This window comes from Saccopteryx leptura, chromosome 1, assembly GCF_036850995.1.
Source record: "Saccopteryx leptura isolate mSacLep1 chromosome 1, mSacLep1_pri_phased_curated, whole genome shotgun sequence".
NCBI classification, from domain to species: domain Eukaryota; kingdom Metazoa; phylum Chordata; class Mammalia; order Chiroptera; family Emballonuridae; genus Saccopteryx; species Saccopteryx leptura.
The window spans coordinates 189,727,329-189,745,992 of NC_089503.1; the positions used below are offsets into that span (position 1 = coordinate 189,727,329).

The 18,664-nt window shown below is 42.2% G+C and overlaps 1 protein-coding gene across 1 annotated transcript in view; it reads right to left on the reverse strand.

Moving 5' to 3' along the window:
• Positions 1 to 18,664, reverse strand: part of LOC136388187 (ryanodine receptor 2-like) — a 195,594-nt gene that overhangs the window by 22,789 nt on the left and 154,141 nt on the right. The window contains 12 exon segments of the mRNA XM_066360153.1: positions 562 to 651; positions 653 to 709; positions 1,845 to 1,919; positions 7,284 to 7,421; positions 10,581 to 10,622; positions 12,664 to 12,798; positions 14,197 to 14,350; positions 14,352 to 14,416; positions 14,888 to 14,974; positions 16,234 to 16,381; positions 17,832 to 17,868; positions 17,871 to 17,898. Coding sequence (XP_066216250.1) covers positions 562 to 651; positions 653 to 709; positions 1,845 to 1,919; positions 7,284 to 7,421; positions 10,581 to 10,622; positions 12,664 to 12,798; positions 14,197 to 14,350; positions 14,352 to 14,416; positions 14,888 to 14,974; positions 16,234 to 16,381; positions 17,832 to 17,868; positions 17,871 to 17,898 — 1,056 coding nt within the window.

Genomic DNA, 18,664 nt, shown 5'->3' on the forward strand with positions numbered 1-18,664 from the left:
AAATAGTATGACTGTGTCAATTTGAGACATAACTGTTCTTTTTGTTCCATTTAAAATGGAAAAAAGATCATATGAATATCCAATTTTAAAATATTATATTAAATTAGGAATACAGCACCTCATGTTTCCCTACCATCACAAAAGGAACAAAAACCTGACTAGGAACAAAATAACGAGTCTCTCAAGTGCTTAGGATGTTCAGGGCCATTGCTAAGACCTCCACATTTACAGTTTTATTTAATTTTCACAGACACCCAAGAGGTGGGACTCTTACTGTATTTGTTTTGTAAAATAAAGTAATTGAGATAAACAAACATCAAATAATTTATCCAACATCACACAGCGAATCAGTCACCGAGACCTGAATGCCAATTCAGGTGATTCTCAAACCACTAACACTCATGGTTTGTAAGAGGAACACTGTAGAGACTCTGCTCAAAAATAAATAAATAAATAAAATAAAATCTTTAAAACCATACATTATCTTTTGAGGTCTGGTTTTATTTTTGTTGGCATACTTGTTGTCTTTTTAGCTTTTGCAGGAGAAAAATAAATTCTTACCTATTTACCATTATGAGTTACTGAAGACAAGATGGTTCTCAGTGTCTTGAACCCCATAGCGATGTCGAGAAGATGAGCAGCAAAAAAAAAAGTTGTAATAGTGTCCAAGAATGGACATGGTCATGAACCAGGCAAGGTAGAGAAAGGACTGTTAAGGCAAAACGGGCACAAGGACATCAGAAAACAGAACCCGTGACTGTCACCAAAGCTACTCTCATTTTGTTCAATCATAATCACTCCTTCCACTTCATCTTCTTAGACTATAAATTTATACAACTCTGTTTATATAACCATGCCCCTTTTGTACTCAGGGAGCTGCTTCTCTATTTGAGAAAAAATCAGCTGCAGAAAACAGGTGGCAGTTCTAAGGTGTGCACGTCTGATCTGAGAGGTCGGAGAGTTCTGTAGGATCTCCTCTCCGTCGTCGGGCGCATGGCGGGGTGGGGTGGGGCAGAGGCAGGAGGACTGGCAGTGTCACCAGTTGGTAGAAGAAAACTCACGTTCACTATAAAAGTCAATGCTAAAATTAAAGTGAGAGTTAATAAACGAGCTGTGCCCGGGCACCCAAGAGGCGGTCATGAGAGGATGGCTGACCTCCGACAGCAAACATTCTTCATGGGCTGACATCCGTCTCAGCCAACTCTCACGATTCTCTCCAGTGACTCCCCACAGCCAGCAAACAGGGACAAGTAATTTATAGTAACAATTATTGAAACTGAAGATTCAAAGAATCAAACTGTGACTCTACTGAGCAAGCAGGATAGCACATTGGGACTAGCTGCTGGCAGCTTTCAGTAACACGTGCCCTTTTTACTGCACCTGGACATGCACTTGGGCCCTTGTCTATTTCACAGGCTCTGAGGCTCTTTGATAAATGAAGGAGGAACACAATAATTTAATTATTTAATTTGGGAGAAACTAAAATTTATCGTGAGGCTAAAAATTTTTTTTAATGTTTTTAGACTCTTCTTTTTAACATCTATAAAACATTAAAGCGTGCCATTACTCAACTGAAACTTAAATAAAAATGCACATAAATTTTATGTGCATAAATAAAAATGTGTTTTTCTTGTGTAAATTCTGTTTTAATCTCTCAGCTACTGAATGAAATGGAATGAGAGATGGGATGATGGATCACATATTTCTGTGATCTTTCCCAGCTACAGCCTGTACTAAATGAATTGGTTTCAAATAACTTTAATAGGTGACATCTTCCCATCTGTGGAAGCCCAGCACCTCAGGGGTCAGAGGACAGGGGCTGCGTGGTAACAAGGCAGGCTTACGTTGTCAGTGAAAACGACTCCTAGTTTCCACATCTGATACTTCACGTCGATGGAGTTTGTTAGATTCAGGGAGTGCTGATATGCTGGGGCTGCCAAGAGTGTAACTATTGAAGGAACAGGGAGTGCTGATTAGGGCCCCTGTGAGGCTGAGAACAAAGAAGGTCAGAGATCCTTATCAGAAGTTTATGTTTGAAATTCGTCACTAAGCTAAAACCGGCCCCTGTTGCTCTGCCGGCCCCTGTTGCTATGCTGTGTGCGACCTCCCTAGCGAATAGCTAACTGCCACATCTGTTTCTGTATAATGCTTACTCACTTAGGATATATAAGGACCTGGCTGTAAGCGCCAGGCGCGACTCCCATTTGCAGCTCCTTGTGAGTATGGTGTCTCCGGACATCTTGGGAGTTCGCCCCTGCGCAGGTTAAACTGGCCAATAAAGTAACATCTAAACTCCTGAAAGTCTCCGATGTTTGTTCTCATTCCCAGTGAGTGCAACAGAGTTCAGTCTGAAATGACAAAGAAGAGGAGTCTGTGGGCACGCACATCAAGCAGACCCCGCACTGACTTGCCATGCATGAGACTGGGCAGTCCGAGGGTGTCAGTTCCACCCCAGGTGCCAGGGGAAGAGCCAGCCCTCTCCAGTCCCTGTGTTCCCAGAGTGCTGTGATGCTCTGCTAAGAAGACTCTTGGAAAACAAACAAAATGCAATGTCACCACCTTCATCTTCTGTTATTTAAGAAAAGTCTTTTCTTTTTCAGCTTTTATTTTAGCAACTTAAATACAAGGTCATCTCATGTTGTATGTGACAATTATTCCTAGAAACTCTTCATCCAAAGTTTCCTCACTAATTTGCATTATACATTTGTAACAGAATAATTTTTAGTTCAGTTAATAAAAACTTGCATAAACATCCACAGATACTTTACGACCATACTGATTTTTGCCAGTGAAAGGAGTTTTCTTTTTGGTTTTGTTTTTTTTTTTTTAGTTTCCAGAAACCTCACCTTCTCTATGCAAGATGGCACTGGCATTTCCCTGGTCCCCAGCGCACTCTTCAGACCCTCCCATTAAAACATCCCTGCAGTTTCCTAGCTGCAGGGTGTGTGCATGCGTGCGTGCGTGCGTGCGTGCGTGTGTGTGTGTGTTTCTGTTTCATTAATCTCTGAGCTCCCTGGTGCCAAGCATGTCATCTTACCACTGAACATCTCAATAAACATATGAAACAAATAAATCTTTTTTTTTTTTTTGACAAAGAGAGAGAGAGAGAGAGACAGGGACAGATAGGGACAGACAGACAGGAAGAGAGAGAGATGAGAAGCATCAACTCTTTGTTGCAACTCCTTAGTTGTTCATTGATTGCTTTCTTAGATGTGCCTTGACTAGGGGGCTACAGCAGAGTGAGTGACCCCTTGTTCAAGCCAGTGACCTTGGAGTCAAGCCAGCGACCATGGGGTCATGTCTATGATCCCATGCTCAAGCCAGTGACCCCGCACTCAAGCTGGTGAGCCCCAGGCTCAAGCCAGATGAGCCCACTCTCAAGCTGGCAAACTCAGGGTTTTGAACCTGGGTCTCTGCATCCCAGTTTGATGCTCTATTCACTGTACCATTGCCTGGTCAGGCTGAAATGAATAAATCTTAACAGAAATATTCATGATATTTGCATGTGAAAATGCACATTAATTAAAACATACTTTTTTAATTTCTGATTTTTTAGAACTTGCCACTATCTTATGGACTAGAAATTATGATAACTTTGCTGGTCTTTCCAGTATTCCAGGTAATTAATATGATAGATGATATAATTAACTATGAAATAATATTAGTATTATTTTCTAAAGGGCTTTCTAGACTTACTGTTTTAGTCTTTAATTGCTTCTTTAGTCATTTATTTTAATTAGGCCAATCTTAAATTATAAGTGCTAGAATAAGCAGTCGCTGATCAAAACTGACTTCTTGGGAGACTTTTCCCCCAATAGTTAGGTTTAATTTACCTTAGCCTAGGATGTTTCATCTTAAGAAAGGTAAGTTGTTCTTCCATTATAATTAATTTTATTATTAAAGAACATTTTTAAAGTTCCATGAATATTTAAAATAAGTTTCAATATAAGAATATTTTTTTCCTGGCCCTGGCAGGTTTGCTCAGTGGTTATAGCATTGGCCTGGCATAGGGATGTCCCAAGTTCGATTCCCAGTCAGGGCACACATGAGAAGTGACCATCTGCTTCTCTTTCCCTCTCTCTTCCCCTTCTCCACCTCTTCCCCTCCTGCAGCCAGTGGCTCAGTTGGTTTGAGCATGGCCCTAGGCACTGAGAATAGCTTGGTTGGTCTGAGTGCATTAGCCTCAGGTGCTAAAAACAGCTTTGTTCATTCAAGCATCAGACCTAGAGAGAGGTTGCCAGGTGTATCCTGATCAGGGCACAGGCAGGGGTCTGTCTCTCTATCTCCCCTCCTCTCAAATAAAAGAAATCTTAAATGAAAAAGGAAGAGATGGTAAGAAATGGACAGTAGGGCAGTAAGCGGAAAGCATGAGGCTTCCCCATGAACACAACCTGAAACAAAATGAGGCTTACACCAGGACTCAGAATTTTCTGTTGGAGCTTTTTGCTTTTATTTAAAAATTAATTCTTTCCCTCCTTTCCTTTTTGTGAGAGGAGGAAAGATAGTGAGGCACACTCTTGCACACACCCCAACCGGATCCACCTGGCAACCCAATCTGGGGCTGATGCTCAAGTACTGAGCTATTTTTAGTGTCAGAGTCTGACATGCAGCCCTGGAGCCCTTCTCAGCAATCAGGACCATGCTTGAACCAATCAAGCCACTGACTGTGAGAGGAAAAAATGGAAAGGAGGGGGAGAGGTAGAGGGGGAGAAAGAGATGGCCACTTCTCCTGTGTGCCCTAACTGGAAATTGAACCCAGTACATCCACACGCCTGGCCAACACTATATCCACTGAGCCACTGGCCAAGACCTTAAAAATTATTCTTATGATTAGTAATTTTCCATCCCTTTCACACATTAGGATAACAAGTTTGCTATCAACATCACTAATACCCTCTCTGGTGGCAAATGGGGATGCCATGATGGTAGGTGGTGACAGTGAGGCTGTCTGGGTGGCATGTGGCTGATCTGAGACAATCAGGGCAGGGTAGTCCCTGGGCCAGTGCACTGGTTCAGGGGGAAGCTAGAAGCCAGAAGCTAAGGAATTCTGCTAAATGGTTTTAGATATGATCTCCCTTTACCCCATGAAGACACAAATAAAGCACACCCACTTTCTGGCTGCTGGCAGCCATTCTATCCCCAGGAGGGGAGCTGTCCACCTATTTAAGTATGTATACATCAAGCCCTATATATTTGACTGATAGATGAATGCATGCACAAATAGATACATGAATCTTCCCGTACCCAATTCTTCATATTAAGATCACTCATATATGGAAACCAGATAATCTTTTAAAACTTGATCTTTCCAAGCATCCTTATAAAAGAACAGTGCATGTAAAAATTTTCCTGGTAATGAACATCAATTACTGGATATTCATGCTTCCAATATTATCATCCATATTTAAAGGTATTAATAAATGCCACATTAATTTCCTGGGTCTGTGCTAGGAGTCAAATTTGAAAACATTTTCTATGTAAAACAGTGAAAAATTCCACTAATTTAAAACTATTCATAGTAAAAAAATATAGTCTAAGCATTCCTCTGATGTTGTTTTTTTTCATCCTTCTTTTTTAGACTTGCAAATACGTCCATGGAACATACATAATGCAGTAAAATTATTTTTAAGTCTACATTGCTTACAAGGGATCTATATGTTAGTAGGAAACTCCTACTAACACATACCCCAGTCCTTGTTTTAAATGAGATTCTAGCACAGGGGCTTAGCTCCTGAGGACTGTCACCTGTTTCATTTAATTTACAGTGACATAGTCTTTAAGAACCACATTTGTTTTCTTAAAATAAACAAGAAATATTTTGGATTTAAATTCAATTGCCATCAGATATTTGTTTATCTACTTTTTAACAGGGTGCACATTATTTTAAAGACCCAAGTAGCTCTAACAAGTTTTAGATAAATAAAAAATATATATGACCAATAAAACAGGTCAGCCAAAACACTTTTTAAATGCTAGCTAAAATATATAGTTATCTAAGACAAAATAACACTGCTTAAATTGCTACCTTTTCATCAAAAAAATCACATCCCTAATTGACTGAGACCATAAATATGTTTTTAAGGGAGGATCACTATTATAATTCTTCTAAAATCATTAAGTGGTTACAATAAGAAATTTTATTTTTAAAAGCATATATGCTTTATATTTATTACCGTAGCTTAAAACTGTTATACACACACACACACACACACACACACACACACGTAGTGTGAGTGCATGTAAATCAATCAACTGGTTTACATTCTTCTGGTATATTATATACATTATTATTTCATGCAAGCAACATATTAAAAGTATCTAAACTTAAAGTAAACTTTTCAAATAATAACACAGTAGTGCAATATTTCTGACATACAACATTTTTGCTATTTAAATAAAAGACAATAATTGGCCCTGGCCGGTTGGCTCAGTGGTAGAGCGTCGGCCTGCCGTGCAGAGGTCCCGGGTTCGATTTCCGGCCAGGGCACACAGGAAAAGCGCCCATCTGCTTCTCCACCCCTCCCTCTCTCCTTCCTCTCTGTCTCTCTCTTCCCCTCCCGCAGCTGAGGCTCCATTGGAGCAAAGATGGCCCGGGCGCTGGGGATGGCTCCTTGGCCTCTGCCCCAGGAGCTAGAGTGGCTCTGGTCGCAACAGAGAGATGCCCCAGAGGGGCAGAGCATCGCCCCCTGGTGGGCAGAGCGTCGCCCCTGGTGGGCGTGCCGGGTGGATCCCGGTCGGACGCATGCGGGAGTCTGTCTGACTATCTCTCCCCATTTCCAGCTTCAGAAAAATACAAAAAAAGAAAAAAAAAAAAAAGACAATAATTATGGTGAAATAAAAATAACTCTGAACATTTCTATTAAAAGGGCTACAGAGTTCCTTTTTTCAAAACTTAAAAAAATTAACTTCTTTCCAAACAAGAAGTGTCAGAAGATAGTTGTATATGACACTTTCGCATATGTCTTACTTTGACTTAGGTGGCATTTAAGGATAGAAAAGGCATATCAAATTGTGAACAATTTTTTTTAGTTTATGTAAATAATAAAAAAGGCAACTTCAAAAATTAATAGAAAAAATTCCATAGTTCAAAATAGCCAGAGGTATAAAATCCAATCATTCCATAGTTCAAAATAGCCAGAGGTATAAAAGGAGACTTCACATATGCTCTGTACTCCTGTCATCTCTCTACTCCTCTACACTTAAGGCAAGGAAACCAAGGTCCTGCAACTTCAGACTGTAGTCACGTTTTCTCCTTTCAACTGGGAACAGAGCAGAGGTGACACTCACACGGCCGATAGGGAGCTGTCTTTCTTTGGCTGCTTCTTCTCCCGGGCATCACTGAAGTCCAGAGCAGCTTTGTCCATGCCAAGTAACTCACTGATTCTGTCCCAGCCATAGAACTCTCCATATTTATCCATAACCTTGGACACAGAAAGAAAAAAAAAAAAGGCCTCAACTATTAAGTAACCTCACCTCATCTAAGTCTGTGCATACAAACATCTAATTATTTTTATAGTTATAATATACGTCTTATTTTGAAGTTTACTTAAAAATCTAGTTTATGTCTGTGGACCTTGAGAAAGAAAATACCTAATATGAAGGGCTCTCAGTAGTCTAACTAAACTCAAAATTTTAAAAAATGGTCTAGCAGCCATTTCTGCACAGGGGCCTCTCATGCCAACTGCCCTTCAGGGAGAAGTCTGCACTGAACTGCCTGCCTGAACTGTGTTCCTGCTACCTGAGCCAGCCCCTTATAAAGGAGTTACTGGAATCTATTTCAACAAATTGGACTGACTTTCCCATTCAATCAGAGCTCTGCAGCTATAAACCCCATCAGTATCTTTACTGACCAATCAGAGATTGCTCCATCTGACCAACCAATCAGGACATTGCTTTTTGGACCAATAAAACTGCAAGGATTTGGAGTCCTCATTTACATGAGGTCAAGCCAGTCTCAGACCAGGGGCTGGGTCTGAAGACATCTCACCAGAGCTGAGTGGAGCAGAGTAGAACAGAGCAAGGCAGAGCTCTCTAGTAGGAGAGGGGCTTCAGCCCTAGGTTGCTTCATAAATGAGCTGTAACACGACTGAGCATTTCTATAGCCATGCTGTATCACAACTGAGCTGTTTGTACTGAATAAAGTTTACTGATTACTGTAACACAAACTGAGGATTCCTGTTTGGCAATCAACTGGCACCAATGACCACTTGTTGACATGGTTCATCTCCTATGATCACACTGCTTCAGGTCTAAGCAAACTTACAACATTGTAAATACAACCTATCTGAGTAACAAGGTTTCTAATTCAAGAGAGGAAAGCATATGGAAGGAAGATGGTGGGCTGCAGTAAATGGGTAAAGAAGTGGGAGGAAATGGAACAAAAGAAACATCTACCAAATTCATACTTTGTGCCAGGAATTATGCTAAAAATTTTGACATGCTTTCCCTCATATGACTTATCATAATATCTAAGTTTTGAGTTTCTAACATTTTGTTCTATGGATAAAGAAATGTATTTTATAAAACATAACATGCTCAGAGATGCTAAGCATGGGACGACATGAAGTCCAGAAGCACCATGCAGAGTCAGACCTCCAGCCGTCACCTTCTACACAGACCACTGCACACCACTGGGCTGGCCGTCACAGTAATGGTACCCTCTCCATACTATCCTGACTCCAGCAAATCTCCAATAATACCTGGACATGGAAGTGTGTCACCGTCCTCTGGTCCTCAGTTTAATTCTTATCTAGTATACATTCTGTATGTGTCCCTAAAATCACTTCTTAGCAGCTCCCCTCAGCTCCCTGCCCCCTGTCCCTGTGTCACGTTTTCCTGGTTTTGCACATGTCCTGTTTTCAGATTAGTTCTTAGAAGTCCAAAACAGTGAAAATGGGAAGAAATAGGGAAAGTCATATGACAAAAAGCAGGAGGAGAGAGAATTGGTAGCAAAATGGGACAAGAAAGAGGAGCAGGAATACAGAGAAGGGAAAGGGGGAGAGTTAAAGATAAGAGTGAAAAAAATACACAGATAGAAAGACAAGATTAACAGAAATAAAAATTGGCCTTTTCTGATTGTGCATAATTAGGTTAAAAAAAAATAAAAGAACAATGGTAGTTAAAAAGCCTATGACCACAGATTATTTAGGTTAAAGAAAACTATTTGTTTTGAATTATTCTCATGGCACTAAGAATAGTCAGACTAATCTAAGGGGGTTCTCTGTGGGCCGTATTCTCTCCTTTGCCTAGAGAATATGCTGGGTACTAAAGCAGGAAGCCCATGAACAGTCTGAGCTGCAATTACAGTTTATCTATTTATTTCATTGTAAATATACAAGGGTGGGCAAAAGTAGGTTTACAGATGTATGTGAAACAGAATTTATTCTTGTATTGTTATTTATTAATTATTGTCTTTTTTCCATATGCACAACTGTAAACCTACTTTTGCCGTACCCTTATAATATCATTCAGAGAAACTCTTGCTTAATAATGCAGAAACTTCTATATTCTGTTAACTAATGAAAGTAAAATATTCAAATTACCTATTTAAAATTATTCTCTCAAAGCTTTTGCCTAAGCAGTTGTTCAGTGTTACTCAAAATGCCAGGTCATGAGGAGATAAAATCTTGCACCAAAAACTCAACAGACATGCTGCTTCTTTCAACTAGAAAATCTTGTTACTAAAATAAAAAGTCAACATGCTCAATGATGTACTTGATTGAAACTCCTGGTGCAAGCTTCACAGCTGCCCTCAGGTTGGCTGCAAGACGTTTGTGCGGCCTGTCACCAGCCACCATGTGAGCATCACGGACCTGGGGAACCAAAAGGGAAACCACCACTTCATCCCCCCAGTACCCGTGGCCACCCCGCCAGACTGCATGACGGAGTTTCAGCTCATCACGGAGCAGGGGTGATGGAGCCAGTCAGGTCATTGAGGGGCCAAGGGGCAGTAAGAGCTAGAAAATAATGAGGGTAATATTTTACTGTGTAGGTTCTGGTGCATGCACTGGTTCATTAAGATCATGATCAGCATTAAAGTCCTGTGCAGTAGGTAGACCAGAGGTTGTCCACGACTTTCCCACTCAGAGCTTCATGACACAGTCCACAGCTGAGCTCCGTCTCAGTGTTTTCTCTACCACCCTCTGATGCAATCTGCATCAGAAGAATAAAACCTCACAAAAATAAGATCTTTAAAGTTTAAAATGCAGTTTTCTGTTGCCAAGCAATAACTTTGCCTGCCCTGTGATTCATCAGTTGTCTTAACTGAGATTGCCTTCAGCAATCTCAGCAGACGTTCCTACCAGGTCTTGTTAATGTGTGCGCTACGCACTGTGGAATCGCCTAAGTCAGAGCACAGGTGGATGGAGCAAAGCTTATTTATTCTGTAGCTGCATAGTTTGGCCTTCTTACGTGCAAGTGCTGAAATTCATATTAAATTCTACTACACTTCGAAATGACATTAATGAGTAGAGAAGGCACACCCTAGGATCGCATTCAATATATGAGCCATATCAATTCAAATCTGAAATGCACCTTGGAGAAAAAATAATGAATTTATTCCTTCTAAGAAGTATTATTACATTTCTTTTAACAAATTTGTCCCAGTAGTTGTTGGGAAATGACTTAAAAAATATAAAAGCATAGAAATAAAAGAGTATCATTTAAAAAATGATATATAACAACAGTGTTTGGAATATACAAAATACTTAAAAAAATGTAAGCATTTTTGTTTATAAAAATTAGAATGACTGTTTCTCATCTTAGCCTATAATTTTTCTACATCATGGGTACATCACATATTATTTTAAATGTTAATATATAAATAGAGGGGTAGGCAGAAGCAGGTTTGCGGTTTTAATACAAATAAATAATACAATAACTAATAAATAATATAAGAATAAATCCTGTTTCGTGTACTCACAGTTGTAAACCTACTTTTGCCCATATGACTCACTAAAGGGCTCTGGGCAAACATTTTAATGGAGAAGATTGTGAGCATCTTTATTAACAAGTTGACTTCTTTTTTAGTTACTTACCACATGTCAATATACAGATTGCTTTGCCAAGTGTCTTTAAAGCATCTAAAACTCTTTCATTGTTTTTTCCTACAAAGTGAAAAATCTCACGTGCACCAGTTATCCTCAAGAAAACTGGACCATGGAACTAAAGTACGAGCGTGCACCCTGACTAATGGAGCTCATCGAAAGGCACAGACAGCTGGATTTAGTATTAACAGCTAGAGTTGCTAGACAAAACACGAGCATTTAGAACCAACATGCACTGCATTGTCCACAAACTATACTTAGGGGATATTTCAAAATGAATATGAAGAAACAAAATATCCCCTAATTTTTGTGCACAGTGTAATTATCCCCATTTCAAAACCCAGAACCTATTGGAAATAACTATTTTTAATTTATTTATTTTAGAGAAGAGAGAGAGACAGAGAGAGAGAAGAGGGGAAGAGCAGGAAGCATCAACTCCCACATGTGCCCTGACCAGGCAAGCCCAGGACTTCGAACTGGCAACCTCAGCATTCCAGGTCAGTGCTTTATCCACTGCGCCACCACAGGTGAGGCGGAAATAACTTCTTTTTAAAATCTAATTGGCAAAACTAAACACAATATAAAGATGGCATTTCCCTCTTGAGTACTATAAACTCCTCCACAGGTACTGCACCACTAACACTTTCAATGGTGGAAAACTATACTTTGTGCTGGATTTACACCAGGCACAGGAACCAGGAGTCTGCACCTTGATCTTACAAGGCCACATAATTAGTGCATTAAAAAAGTATGTTTCCTGTCATCTATTTTACATATTATAATGCTCAGCTAGTTTTATGCCAGGCTGCTTGATGGCATCAACTGACAGTATACAATGTAGATACATTATGGTGTGAAATTTGGCCCTGGCCGGTTTGCTCAGTGGTAGAGCATTGGTCTGGTGTATGGATTGTCCTGGGTTCAATTCCTGGTCAGGGAACACAGGAGAAGTGCCCATCTGCTTCTCCATCCCTCTCCCTTCTTTCTCTCTCTTACTCTCTTCTGCTCCTGCAGCCATGGCTCGATTGGTTCAAGTCATCGGTCCCAGGTACTGAGGATGGCTCCATGGAGCCTCTGCTTCAAGTGCTAAAAATAGCTCCATTGTAAGCATGGCCCCAGATAGGCAGGGCATCAACCTCAGACAGGAGTTGCCAGGTGGATCCTGGTCGGGGCACATGCAAGAGTCTATGTCCCCTCCTCTCACTTGGAAAAAAAAAAAGAAGAAAAAAGTGTGAAATGCAGTTTCTTTGCCTTTAATGCTACAACTCCCACCTTAATGAACAGTTTTGCTTCTTCTGTGCTCCCGGATGAGAGCGCTCTGTACTGCAGGTCTCACTCTAGCGACGCCCTTCTCTGAACATAAAGTGGTGGGGGCAAAGTTCCACCAGGGCCATGGGCCAGACTCAAAGCCCCTTCTGATCAAGAAATTTTCAACACAGATGGCAATAACTGATGGCCTCCATCAGGAGGTTGAGGGTGCTTAGCCTTTAGATTTCTTGGCTGAATCTTCAGCCATTATTCACCTCTGCTAAACCTCTGACAGAGCTGCAGGAGACCCCAGTAAAGTATTTCATGTTTTGAATTCTTTGAGTACTAAAATGTCTCATCTATTCTTTACTCATTGCATGTTGATTACGAGTCGATCCCACTGGCCTTTAATATCATCTTCTGAAGGCTGTTCTGTAATATAAAGCCCATCAAATTCCAATTTTTGAGCTACTTCCTTTTCACGCTTAAAAATAACCAGTGGGACCTACAAATAAACATGTTAAATTAGTGTAGATTTACTGGCATCTCCTGTGGTCACTATTGCTACAAAACAACTTTTGGAAGGAAGTATTTCCCATGTTACTTCTAGGAAGGTAAAGATTGAATGGAAATGCATCAGCTATATTGAGGCAGAAAGAAGCATCTGGAAGTTTGGGGGAAACAAGAGATAGAATATATATTATATATACACGCATCTGTTTTTAAACACATAGTTCACAGGTAATTTGTACTAATGAAGTCACTTTTAAATATTAAAGAGAAAAAAGGTTATGCAAAACTGTTTCACTTTGCAATGTTACAGATACATATATATGACTGCAACATAAATAGGTGTAATAAAATATAACAATGTTACTAAGGTTCCAGAATGCATGCTTTTAAAACACACAGTTTTATTTGAGAAATCTTTTCAATAATCCTTTCAACATGTCCAAATATGTTATATTGAAATAAGTTTTAGTTTAAACATCAGGAAAAAATCTTTTTACATTTGTCAAGATGTCCCAAACATACTGACTCCTTTTTCGTAGGCAATGACTTTACACAAGAAAGATGCAGATACTCTGGAATCATCCGAGAATATCCCCCATCAGAGAAGAGGAAGGGTGGAGAGCAGTCTGAAGAAGTGTCCTGTTTACTGCCTGTTCTTCTACCTTGGGCCCTAGTTTTTCAGAGGTTCACAGTGAAAAGGTGTCTTGCCAGGAATAGATGAGAGGTCGCAGAGGAAATGGCAGCCTGTGCACTCAGACACCTTCCTGAGTGCCACTCATGGGGTTCCCTGGAGGAGCCCTGGGGCGGGAGCTGTGCTATTTCCTGGGGCAGTGAGACAAGTTGGGAAGCCCTTCCACCCAGGGGGTGGCAGATACATCTGTACTATCAGAACAAGCACCATGACTCCTAGATCTGAATGATGTATTTCTACAAGTCTTACTACATGGGTGCTTCGCTAGGAGACACAGTGACTGGGTCACTTCTGTGGGATCAAACTATAGGTGAAGTTGGCCATTATGTGAACAATGACCAATTGTAAGTGTGAAAGAAAGCTACAGTAAGGCCACCCAAAACCACACCCCCTTCCCAGGGCAGCCTGTAGCTGAGGCCTGGTCAATAAGGCATTCAAAGGGCCAGGCTCCAATACCCCAGCCCAGGGCAACCCAGCTGTCACCACAGTGTCATAGAGCGAGGCCTGTGCCTGCCCCATGTGTCTGCCCTCTGCTGCCTCTTGCTCCCTCCCACTGCCCTACAGATATTGAATTCTGGAGTGTTCCCGAATATAGTCTGTGCATGTAATTTCTATCTCAGAATACACTCCAGAAATCCGACCTGCAACAGACATGCTCACACAGATGGACGTACAGGGGCCCCATGCTTCCTGTCTTACTTTCAAGCAGTAGTAGCCGATGATGCAGAAGAAGGAGATGACGGTGTGCAGCACGGCCAAGATGCGCAGTGTGGGCTCCATGTAGCCACTGCTCTCCTCCAGCACGTAGTGCACGGCCAGCACATGGGCTGCGCTGCTGTCCAAGCCTGCTGCCTCGGGCGGTCTCACCTGCACTGCGAGGGAGGAGGTTCTTTCCTTCAACTACAGAAGAAGTGGATACCTGATTCAAACCATTTAAAGTGCAGTCAGTTAAGATATCAGCGTAAACAAGAAACAATGGAAGCCAGCCTCGTCTGTGAGCAGCAGGATGTGACGTTCCTTCCCTGCAGGAGGAGGGCCTTCCAACCCAGCAGCAAGTAGTACACATATCTGTATCACTCCTAATGAACCAGGAGTTAGCAGGATCTGTGCACGTGGGGAAAATGAGATGGCTAAGCTGCCTTCTCAATGACCAAAGAACTGAGCGTAGCACAGGGAGCCGCAGAAGCCAGGACCCAGCGGCAATCCCCTCACTGAGTTGGGAAGAACAAATCTGTCTCCACCTCGCACTCGGGGACATGTCTCTTCCATCAAAATATGTTTCAGAACAGGTTCAGATGTGCTCACTACACGGGGCTCTGTGAAACCTTTACATTCCATTCAGTCTGTTTGTGGCATCATAGTGGTTATTTAAAAACTAAGATGTACATACCTTATAAAAGAGCAAGATGAAATTGATTGCAAACGCGACAAATAAGGCCAACATTCTCATGTTGTAAAAATTGCGAGCAAAATAGTTCTGAAGGTGAAAAAGAAAAAACAAAAAGCTCATTGAATCAAGACTTGAAATGTGAAGACAATTAAATAAAGCATTCATTCATTTACCAAAAACAACTTCCCGAGAACCCAGGATGTATCTAAGCACCGTTCTGGACCTAATAGTGAATTAGAAAACCCGGGCCACCATGGAGGACACAGATAACAGTACAGCTACAGATAAAAACACAACTTCAGGGGATGCTAAATGCTATGAGGACAAATCCATCAGGTTAGGGCATAGGGACTAGGGGTGCTCTTTTACACAGGTGGTCTGGGAAGGTTTAGCTCAGGGGTCATTTATGCAGATGCCTGAATGCTGCAGGGGAACAAATAGTGCGTCAGAGAGAAAGAAGCCCACAGTGATGTTCAGAGAGCCTTGGGGGCTCCGAGGATGGGAAGGAGGAAGCCAGGGAGGGAGGAGGAGGAGAGCTGGGGTCAGAGAGGTGAGTGACCAGGCTAGATGAGGTCTGCTTGGGGTCTGTGATCTCTGGGGCCACACTGGCTGTGGCACTCGCAGGGGCATGTGCACAAGCAGCTTAATCACTGTTGTAGCATTTTTTCTCTCCTCTGTGAAGTGAGGATAAAACAGAACCTTTCTCATCAGTTTGCTATGAGGATTAGATACAGTAACAGAGAGAGGTTAGTTATGAATCTTATCAGAATTGAAATTATTCCAGGAGAACCCGAAGAGAACTTGGTGCCATCAGACTATGATTTGAAAAGATTATACATGTCTGTGTGGAAAGTAGAGGTGTAATCAGAGTGGCAGCAAGGGATCAGCGAACAGGACATGACAGGAGCATAGAAACAGATAGCGGTGCCAGTGGTGGTGTGGACCAGTGGGCACCATGGAGACAGGAAAGCTGGGAAGACTCGATGCATTTAAAAAAGACAGAGCTGAGAAGACTTCCTGTTGGACTGTGCATGATATGGGGAGAAAGAGAAAAGCCAGAGACAACTTCTGGATTTGGAGTCTCAGCAGCTGAGTAAATGACTGGTGCCATTTATTGATCATTAGAGGAGAGTGGGAAGACACTAAATGCTGGCAGTCACTAGTCCAGTGGTTTCAGAACATGTGAATGTGTGCAGAGGTCATGGGTTTGACCACAAGTCAAACATACACACAGGGCTGACTGGGTTCCCTGACTGCCACCCAAGGACGATCCATGAGTATTTGTGAGCTTGAGTTACTATGATCTCACTATGTGTCCTATCCACATTCATTCTAAAGTGGCTTACTAGAAGCTTCTGCTGATAAGCTATGATTATCTTCCAGAACGCCGACTCGGGAGCCTCTGGTTCCCCGTATCTGTGGGTGTGGATGGACCGGAGCTTCTGTTTGCTCTTCTCGTCCTTGGCCTTTGCTCCCTTTTCTCCATCCTCTCCCCTGTGCACACAGGCAGAAAAACAGAAGCCATCAGAAACCAAAGGACAAATAGGTTTTGTGCCCACATATATACATGAGCAAAGATACTCATATTTTATCGATAAAATATCCCCTCATTTTTGAGCAGTATATATAAACCAGTGTCATTTTTGAAAAACTTTCTCTTCCAAAAAACAATAATATTCAAAATTTTAGAATTAGGGTTTGGATTTCTGTTCTCATGACCTCTTGTGGATGGATAACTGTGAAGTTCAAATCCAGAGGACATTTTACATGCTGGACATCATAGCACATTCCTTTCCTTTTGTGCAATAAAACATTCCACTGATAAGAGAATAACAATGAAAACTTCCAACATACCTTATTTTTAAGTTATGATTTTAATGGCCAGTCTTGAACACTGACAGCCTTTAGGACTTAACATTAGAGACATATGCATTTGGTTGCTCACAGGTATAAAGAATGTCAGTGTTATTAATTTTTCAGACAATAATGAACTTAGAAGCACTAGAATTTGATACCTAAAACCCCTCTAGCTGAAAAATACCAGCCCTGTATGACAGTGTATCTAGGTGTAAGTGTAGTCAGTCACATATTCAAAACCCACATACACATAGCCCACACTTACCCTCGCTCATGTGAGGTGTGTCTAACGTTATTTTTCATGTTAAACAATTGCCACCAAATGACTGCATGCCCTGTCACTTCTCTGTATTTCACAGTAGTCATTTACGTGGCCATGCTGACAACTGGCCCAACAGTGAGACCCATGGGGATGAACGGTGTTGACCACAAGAAATGAACTAATAAGTAACAGACTGGTGAAGGACAATAAAACAGTATGTGCAGAGTGGCACCATAGGCACTTAAAAATATAACTATTCCAATTTTTTAAAATGTGCATATAAAATTATTTAAACTTGGGGAAAGTTGTAAGTTTCAACTGGAACAGAGAGGCACTACCAGGAGAAAGGCTGCTGAGGCATGGGGCCGCCCGCACAGCTGTGCTCTGGGGGCGCCGAGTCCCAAGCCACACCCGCTGGACCAGCACCTCAGAATGCTCTATGCGTGCAGCCCTAGGACTGGCTTTGAGGGACACACTCCTCAAGGACCCTCAGAACAGCATCCAGAAAGGGGTCTCCTCCCCTTTCCCAGAGAGAATCACATGCACAGTGTTAAAACCAGACAGGAGCCCCAGTTGTCTGGGAGAGCATGGCACTGAACCACCAGGGACTCTCTGCTGCAGGACAAACACACAACACCTGGGACAAAAGGACGAGGCTGGCCTGGTGCCAGGCGGGCGGTTCCCAGCACAGAGGACCTCCCACGCAGCCTGTCTCCAGGAAGGGCATCCTGTCCCTGAAGAGCCCGCACTGAGGACCTCGCGTGCAGCCTGTCTCCAGGAAGGGCATCCTGCCCCTGAAGAGCCTCACGGGGACCCCACACGTACTCGGCTTTTTCAGGTTCCGACTTGTTCTCTTCTTTTCTTCCTTTTCTTCCTCCTTTGCCTCCTGTTCCTTGAAAGTCAATTGGGAAAAGAAAAGCAGGTCCCACATCACCTTTGGATGAGCTTAGGGAGCCCTGTGCCCAGGGCCCGAACAGCAACCTATAAACCAGTGTTTTTCAACCAGTGTGCTGCCGCACACTAGTGTGCTGTGAGACATGGTCAGGTGTGCCATGGGGAAATTAAACATGGGTCCCCAAACTACGGCTGGCGTGCCGGATACACCCACGAAGGCTATTTATCCAGCCCACCGCCAGCCACCTCCATCTGAACATAAACGTTCCCCTCACAATCCCTCCAGCTATCAGAAACAGGAAGAGTGGAGGCACAGGGAACGCTCACTGACCAATCACCTTCTAGGATTCATCCCGACCACTAGCGATGAACCAATAGTAGGCCGCCTCTCATCTATACCCAGGAAGGTCCCCGCTGGGGTAGTTGAAGCTGCTATTCCTCCCCATGGTCCTGATTTCTAATCCTGGTCAGGACTGGAGGTAAATGTTGCCACCACTAGATGAAGCCTTAGCCTCAGCTGGTTATGTCTATCCTGATGGTGTATATAGATATTTGACCTTTTTCTTTTTAAAAGAGGCCCCTGCAGAGGGTGATATACAAGCATCACAATGCATCACAATGTTATCTATATTGTATATGGCCTCCTGAAGGGTCATCTTCTTAAAGAGCTAAAATCTCTATCTACACCATCAAAACAGACAGAACCAAGGCTCCTGCACCCAGCTGACCATGGGATTTGAACCCACAACCTCAGGGAGAGCTCT